The sequence below is a fragment of the Aptenodytes forsteri genome, unplaced genomic scaffold (genome assembly GCF_000699145.1).
Source record: "Aptenodytes forsteri isolate BGI_AS27 unplaced genomic scaffold, ASM69914v1 Scaffold428, whole genome shotgun sequence".
NCBI classification, from domain to species: domain Eukaryota; kingdom Metazoa; phylum Chordata; class Aves; order Sphenisciformes; family Spheniscidae; genus Aptenodytes; species Aptenodytes forsteri.
Window position 1 is genome coordinate 939,696 of NW_008794177.1, and position 8,438 is coordinate 948,133.

The 8,438-nt window shown below is 59.0% G+C and overlaps 1 protein-coding gene across 1 annotated transcript in view; it reads right to left on the bottom strand.

Annotated features, from left to right (window-relative positions):
• Window positions 1-849: 849 nt before the first annotated feature.
• The window catches only part of LOC103903545 (zinc finger protein 585B), a gene marked incomplete at its 5' end in the record, with an annotated part of 55,172 nt that continues 47,583 nt past the window's right edge, over window positions 850-8,438 (bottom strand). The window contains one exon of the mRNA XM_019473415.1: window positions 850-3,084. Within this exon, the coding sequence (XP_019328960.1) occupies window positions 2,205-3,084 (880 nt within the window). The remainder of the gene's footprint in view (window positions 3,085-8,438) is intronic.

Genomic DNA, 8,438 nt, shown 5'->3' on the forward strand with positions numbered 1-8,438 from the left:
CTCCCCCTTTCGCCCCCCCCCCCCAGGCTGGAGCTGCCCTTTGCCTCGCTCTGCCTGGGCCGATCCAGGTTACTCCTTCACCGGCAGCGCACGAGGGTGCCCGCTCAGCCCCCCGCGAACCGTGCAGGTGTACAGACAAGAACTTTATTAATAGAAAGGGATCTGGGATTTCATAGGAAACGCTGGTCCCGGTCACAACCGCTTTAGAGGAAATGCCCCGGTGGGGGGGGATCAGCCCGAGGGAGAGGCCGGCCCCTCCACGCGACCCCCCGCTGGCCTTGGAGGTATTGCCCACCGCCAATACCGTCACACCAGCTGACTCGTCCCCTGTGTCACTGGGATCAACCGGGGGTCACCGGGATCTCTACCCGGGCAGGGATAACCAGCTCAGTCAGTACAGCCCGTGCCGGAGTGCTGCGCCGGGGCACGGCTCGCTGCCAGACCCACCCTCGCCGCACGACCGTAAGGCATCAGCCATCCCTGTATCCCACAGGGCTTGGCAGCTGGCAGCACCGTCCCTTTGGGGACACGGGGGCCGACCTGTCTGCCACCGTCACCCCCTCACGACTAACGCTAGGGTCCAGGCACACTCCGCAATCCCAGGGGACAGGAATCGAGTGAGGAACCGGCCCAGAGGAGCAGTGGGACTTCGTGTGTGTCCCCAAGGAGCAGCTCTGACGCTGCTGTCCCTCCCGCGGGGTAGGGAGGTGGCCGAGCACCGCTCGGCGCTTGGGGATTACACCAGGAGGCGGCACGGGCGCTCCCTCGGTGCCCAAAGCACGCTGCCCGCAGCAGCCTCCCCTGCAGCCCATCAGACCTCGTGAGCGGCCAGGAATGAAAAATCCGATAAGCAAACTCCCTGCCCAGAGAGGGACAGAGACTTAGTGACGTCAGATAATTACATCAAACAACTCAATGAAAAAAACCCAAAACCCAGAAAACTAAACTCAAGAGTCGTAACAGCTGCTCCGTTTGGTCTGCGCGGTGACGCCACCAGGACCGATGTCCTCTCTCCGTACATGACTCGTGCTTTCCAGCAGCTGCGTGCGTCACGTGCGGGCTCTGGCTGTGGACACGTGCAGTTCGAGTGATTCTTGGGGACGCCGGAGCCGCACCTGGCCTGGCTTTCATCGCTTACCGGGCTCCAGTTGCCCGTCTGCCTCTGGGCAGGTCTCACTTCACACGACGTTTGAGGTAGCTAGCAGAACTAGTCTTCCATAGGATTAGTTACGGTGGGATTTTGCACGTGACTAAAGGAGACGACCTGCAGTTTGGAGAGTGGGGGCTCCCTTCCGCAGCGGGGCCGAGCGGAGGGGGCTGCTCCCGTGCAAGAGCCAGCGTCGGCGCGCGGCAGCCGACAGGCCCGAGCCCCACGGAGGGGTCCTCGCGTGGACTGCTGCTGCAGCGCAGGGGTCGTCTTACCCGTGAAGTATTTCTAAAGTGACTCTCCATCTGTGCAGGCTGATCCTGAGGGAATTGACTCTCGTGGGTGTTTCTGGCTCTCGCGGGCTGGCCTGGTTGAAGGCAGGAGTGCTGCGGGGACCTCAGAAACACCCGCAGCACCCTCGCAAGCAGAAAATACCGCGGTTTGGTTTGTTCGACGTATCTTCCGATGCAACGCTCAGGTGTTCCCAACCTGACCGAGGGGTCAGCGGATTTCCTCAGCAGGGTGGGTAATTGGACAAGCGCGGCCAGGACGCGATGGGGTCTCAGAGATGCCACGCTCTCTTCATCCGGCGTCTTGGTCAAGGAACTTTGTCGGTGAAGAGCTCCCTGGGAACCCCGCCTGGCTCGCCAGCTTGATTCCCTTCTCTCTGTCCTCTTCGCCGTGTAATTGTATTTCCAAATGCGAGGGGGGAGCTCCAGCATCAAGTAATGGGTGACCTCAGCTGCTGTTTGCAGGTCCTCTCGCTGGGCTGCAGGAGACGTCCCTGGTGATCTCCCAGGAAGGTCAGCTTGGGAAAATTTCGTGCATCGGCCAGCAGACACGAGAGTCTGAGGAACGGTAAAGCATTTTGGATCACCGGAGGCTTCTGTAATTTGCTCTCTATGGTGGTATCCAAGCTTTTGATTCCTTCTACAATTCAGGAAAGCTCCTAAAATCCAGCGGACAGACGGTTCACAACCCCAGTGCCCCACCATGTGCAAAATCAACGCTCACAGTTTCCCTCCAGGGACACAAGCAGTTCGGATCTCTCCTGGTGTCATTTCTCCGTCACCCCCGAAACCGCCGCCCTATTTCCCAGTCTAACCACAGGCTGGACGGCTCTCCCGCCCCAGCCGTGGATGTGGCAGTTCTTCTCCGGCGGTCCGAGTTCCGCAGGACTGACCAGGTTTGCTGGAACCGCTTTGGCTGCGGCGGCTGCAGGGCTCACGTTTCTCTCGGATGCCTGGGCTGGTGAGCAAGGAACGCGGGCGCCCGCGGGCGCCCCCGGGGCTCCCTGTGGCACGACGGTCGCGGGCTGTTGGAGCGCAGCCAGGGCTTTCTGGCGGTCGTGTATTTTCTCGTGGCGCGAGAGGTGGGTTTTGCGGGTGAAGCATTTCTTGCAGGTGGTGCAGCAATACGGCCTGTCCTGCGAGTGGGTCTGCAGGTGCCGCTGAAGGGAACACGTGCCAGAGAGGATCTTTTTGCAAAGACTGCATTTCAGCACGGACTTCCTACGAGACTTAGGACTCTGCTGTCGGGAGAAACACGCGCTGGACAGGCTCCCTCTGTCCAGCTCCTCCTTGGCCTGGCCCAGCCAGGGCCCCCCAGCATACATCCCGTTGCCCAGGCTGTGGGCACCTCCGCAGAAAGCCCCGCAGAACTTCCTCCTCGGCCGGATCCTCAGCTCCGGGTGGACGTTCCCCCAGACCTTGGCCCCAAAGGCCCTGTCTTTTATGTGGATGCTCTGGTGAAGGTCCAGGTGGCGTTTGTCCGCGAAGCTGATCTCGCACATCGTGCATTCGTAGGGCCCCTCTTTGGCGTGGCTCCGCTGGTGGATGATGAGGTTGATTTTCAGACGGAAACGCTTCCCGCACTCGGTGCAGGGGTGCGACCACTCACGCACGTAGCCGCGCCGACAGTTGCCCATCAGCAGGCTGCTGCTCGCGCACCTGCTCGGTTTCTTCTTGCTCTTGGCCTTGGCCTGCTCACTTTTGGGGCACTTTTGGATCTCTGGGCCGGGAGAGGGTGCAGAAACCTCTTGCAACGCCTTGGGTTCCTCTTCCTTCACCTTGACGTTTTCAGGAGGAGAAGCCCCTTCACAGGCCATTTCATTTCCCAGTAAAAAGCCTTCCTCTGAAACGGAACAACGCAGGCATCGGTCATTCGCGCTCCCAGGATGAACCCAGGTTGTGGTTAAGCCCCAAAGCACTGAGCAGGCTTTTAGCAATAAAGGAGCTACCAACAAATCTGAGAACGCAGGTTGGAAAGGTGCAGGTGCCACCACGGCGTCCTGCCCACACGCCCTGAGCAACCCAGCGTGGTCTCAGGGGGCAGATCTCTTGCTCCCGGGAAGAACCAGGCTGTGGACCGCTGCAGTGCCATCGGGGCCGGTGGCGCAAAGGGATCCACCTCTAAAACCCCGACACCAACGACGGCCACAAGATGCAGCAGGAAAAAAAGGTCACTGAAGAGCGGCAGCCTGCAGTATTTCAGGCTCTTCACTTCTGTCAAGCTTCAGGCTGCCAGCAAACGCCAAACGCTGCAGGCAAACCGGCTCCCGTGAGGGCCGTGCAACGCCGAGAGTTGTGGGGAACTCTCCACACACACCCCCCCCCACAGCCAGGCCATTCAGCCGGTGTAAGCCGTGCCCAGAACCCATGCCGTTTAACTCTGCGCACCAGCGCCAGAAACGGGCTCCAAGTCCCTGGAAGAGGAAAGCGCTCTGCGCGTTAGCTTGGCAAAGCTTCAGGACCAGAACAGAGGGTGTCTGCAGACGGCCGCCCCCGCTTCCTACACCCCCCGCTCCCCCTGCTTCTGGCACGGAGAAGAGGGCCGTGCCACGGGAAGCATTAGGCGAGCTGAGCTCAAGGCCAGCTCTACCATAGCGCAGCGGAGCTGGAGGAAGGAAGCGTGCTACTGCTACCAGCTCTCCCCCAGTTTCTGACAGAAGGAACCCCATCTGGACCGTTGTTCTTTCCGCAGAGGCGACAGGGCTGAAACGCCCAACGCCAGCCCCCTCCCTTGCTCGGTGATAAAAAAAGAAGAGGTCCAAAACTTTCTTCTCCCTCCCCATTCCAAGCACGTTAGCGAGCTGGGAGCTGCTTCCTGCCTGCAGGGCCCCGTGTCTCCCCTGCACGGGGTTACTCACTGGTGCTGGACTCAGCCGGGTCCTCCTCCATCTCCGTCCCGGGCCGATCTTCCCCGCGCAGCTCCTCTTTTTGCGCACTCAGGGACATGACATTCATCACCAGGATGGGGAGTTCTGTTTCCAGAGAAGTGCAATTTTAAACACCCGCGGAGAGCTCACATCTTCCTGCTTCGGTGCGATGCTAACCGGAGATGTGCTGGGAGCGTGCACAAGAGCCAGAGAAAGCTGCGGCTGAAGAAGCCGTGACATATTGCGCCAGGGGAGGTTTACATGGGATATTGGGAAAAATTCCTTCCCCGAAAGGGTTGTCAAGCATTGGACCAGGCTGCCCAGGGCAGTGGTGGAGTCACCATCCCTGGAGGTATTTAAAAGACGTGTAGACGTGGCGCTTAGGGACATGGTTTAGTGGTGGACTTGGCAGTGCTGGGTTAACGGTTGGACTTGATGATCTTAAAGGTCTTTTCCAACCGAAAAGATTCTGTGATTCCACGGAAAGCATGTGAGGTGTTAGAAGGAACTGGAGTGAAGCCACACGCAAGGACCAAAAGCAGAGGGAGGGCTGGGAAGAAAGACACCAAGGTGCCGCATGCTGTCACCTCTGCAGGGCAACCTCATCCCCCCTAAACCCTCCCCACCAACTCTACAGGTAGCATTCCCGTGCTGCCTTGTGTTCGGGCCCTCGAACCCCTTCCGTTTTCCCTGGCAGCACCTTGACAACGCACCCCAAGGCTTCTGCTTTTCCCTGGCGATGCTCCTCTTAAGCACAGTGACATGCCATGCCCTCTCCCACGGACACTGCTGGGGGACGACCTCCTGAGGGAGCTGGGACAGGAACGGCCCGGGGAAGCAAGTCCTCCTGGCGCCCGGGTAACTCACCTGGGTCAGCTCCCACGGGGACTTCATCTTCTCCCAAAGCCTCTTCCTTCTGGTCCACCTCTTCTGGTGTCCGCGGGGGCTCCTGACCGTCTCCGATGTGCGTCAGCGGGGGCTCCCGACGGTCTGGGACGCAGAGCTCTTCATCCCTCTCGATCCGGGACAGGACGTCAGGCTTGGACACAGCATAGTCTGCTCACGGGGCAGAGGGGCAGGGGACAGCGTGCTTTGTTAGGAACCGGCTGCAGCTTCATTCTGCCGCACTCTCAAAGCGACCCCTCTCTCCCTAACCCCCCAGCAGGCAGGCAGTACAGAGAGACACAAATACGTTATCCATGCTCTCACTGGAAAGGTGGTGCTGCTTTCTTGGCCCTGCGGCAGGATCCACCCCTGAGCACAGCTGTAGCTCAAGTGCAGAGAGAATCTAAATAGCAGAACGCGAACGTCTGAGAATCGAAGTGACAGAACATCTCGGGGAGGGAGAGCCTCTGTCTACACAACATCTTTTTCCTCTCTCCCCGGGAGCACTTGACAAACAAACCCCCAAACACACACCTGGGGGCTCGTATCGTTTCTGGGTAACGTTCCCCAAAGGACAGAGCCTGCTCTGCCCTCTGCCCCCTCCAGCGCTCGCCCGGCCTCTCCTGGGGCTTCTTTAACCCCCACCCCCTCGGTCCTGCCGGAAAGAGCTCCTGACCACAGCTCTGCCCGCACGTTTCTTCTTCTCTTGGCTCTGCCAGGGTCTGCCTGTCCCTTTCCAGCATCTCCTGCCTTTCTTGCCCAGCCTTCGCACTCTTAAGGACTGACGTTTCCAGCTCTCCCATGCCACGCCCCAAGGCAATCCTGACCGCTTCTGCTCCCCCCAGCACCAGCAGAGCTGCTCCAGCCTCCTCCTCCCACTGCAGGTTCCCAGATTCCTCACTTCCCACCACCTCTCCTCTCTCACCATGGCAAGCAGGAGTGCCTTTGGAAGCCCTAGGGCTCATGCATGCCACCAGGTGAAGAAGGATTGCCGAATTGCACAGAAAAAGGACTGGAAGGGATCACAAGAGGTCTGTCCCACCGCTCCAGACTCCATCCCAGCCCCTCCTGACAGGCTTTGTCTGTTTTTCTCCACGGGATTCATCTGACCAAGCATAAACGTTCCTCTTGGAAGAAGGATTCAAGGTACTCCGTGGAGGTTTAGTCAATACAGTCAGCAGACCCTCAGAGCAGTTCATTTCTAACAAAGACACTGCTGGGAGATCTCCTGACAAAGCCGAGACAGGAACTGCCACCTCCTCCTCCTGGCACCCACCTAACTTACCTGTGTCGGCTCCCACGGGGACTTCATCTTCTCCCAAAGCCTCTTCCATCTGGTCCACCTCTTCTGGTGTCCGCAGGGGCTCCTGACCTTCTCTGGTACATGCCTGCGGGGGCTCCTGACCATCTCCGATGTGTGTCAGCGGGGGCTCCCGACGGTCTGGGACGCAGAGCTCTTCATCCCTCTCGATCCGGGACAAGATGTCAGGCTTGGACACAGCATAGTCTGCTCACGGGGCAGAGGGGCAGGGGACAGCGTGCTTTGTTAGGAACCGGCTGCAGCTTCATTCTGCCGCACTCTCAAAGCGACCCTTCTCTCCCTAACCCCCCAGCAGGCAGGCAGTACAGAGAGACACAAATACGTTATCCATGCTCTCACTGGAAAGGTGGTGCTGCTTTCTTGGCCCTGCGGCAGGGTCCACCCCTGAGCACAGCTGTAGCTCAAGTGCAGAGAGAATCTAAATAGAACGCGAACTAAAAATCTTAAAGGAGAGGGAAAGGCTTTGTCTTTAACATTTTCCTCCCATTTCAACTTTAGCAGTGATTTGAAGAGCAACTCTCCTGAGCTATCGTTCTGGAGTAGGGACAGAAGGCTTCCTGCTCTGTAGAGATGTCCGTGTCAGACGGACCACGAGAGGAACGGGTTTGTTCCGTTTCTACAAAATATTACTGAGATAAAGCGAAGCCTCAACTTCAGTAGCCGCACAGACCAGCACGTTACTAGAAACAGCTTTTGGTGGGGAACATCTTACAGCCCAAACCACCCAAGCACACGGCGGGTGCCCTTAGAAGGGCCGAGCACGACTGGGTTAGTTCTTTACCCAGGTACATGGAAACGTCCCTGTCACTTTACACAGCAGCTAAACAGACGGAAAACAAGAACTAGTTCAAGGTGCAATTATCAAACTTCACCCACGTAATTCCTGAGCTGCGCTGGAAGATCACGATGGTTCCCTGACCCTGGCATCCACTTACACAGTCATTAGGAACAGCATCTCACGCGGATATTTTTTTATAATCGATATTGCTTGTATTACTACCGCTACTATTATTTACTACAGATCTCTCTTACGTTGTTTATCACTTTACAAGCAGGAAGGAGGGAAAATGCGTGGGTCTGACTGCCCAGGAGAGGTTCTGCTAGCTACAGGCGTCCAGCCCCACCGAACCAGACCATCAGTCGGGCAGCGGTGGGAAGCAGTCCAGCCTACCCGCAAGAGAAGCTCATCTGGAGGCGCAAACCCTGTGCCTTACCCAGGGAGATCAGCGTCTCGTAGTTCCCCCTCATCACAGCCCTGTACAGATCCTTCTGCCAGCGGTCCAGTCTCTCCCACTCCTGCTCGTTGAAGTACACCGAAATGTCATTGAACGTGACCGGTACCTGGAATCACAAGTGTTACGCGCTTGGTGACTTCTGATGCAGTGAGATGGAAACTGGAAACCAGGCACGTGCAAGCGAGCGCTTGGCTTTGGTTGCCGGAGCTCAGGGCAGGCACGGAGCAAAGCGTGCCCGGCCAGATCAGGGCTTGCCAGCGGCAAGTCCGGGACTCGCAGGTGCTCAGCCACCCCGGCTCGCCGCTCAGATCGCTCTGGCATTTCCTAAACACCCCCTCCACAGCCACGGTGGTGGCATGGCGCTTCCGGGGGCCGGGCCGGACGCCGTTACCTTGGGGACCTCGCCCCGGGATCCGGGGGGCAGCCGCAGGATCCAGAAGTTCCTGTTCTTCAGCAGGTTCTCCACGTTGTCCAGCCGCTGCTGGAGCTGCCCGTACTCCTGCAGGAGGCCGCCCAGGGCGGCCAGGTTGCTGCCCAGCTCCCCGACCAGGTTCTCGCAGGCCAGCAGCCTCCGCTCGGCCCTCTCCGTCCGGCTCCGCAGCGGGGGGGGGGGGGAGGGTTGAGAGGTGAAGGGCAGCGGGGGGAGGCCCCGGCCCCGGCCAAAGGGGGCCTGGGGACCCGCGCGTCGCGCGT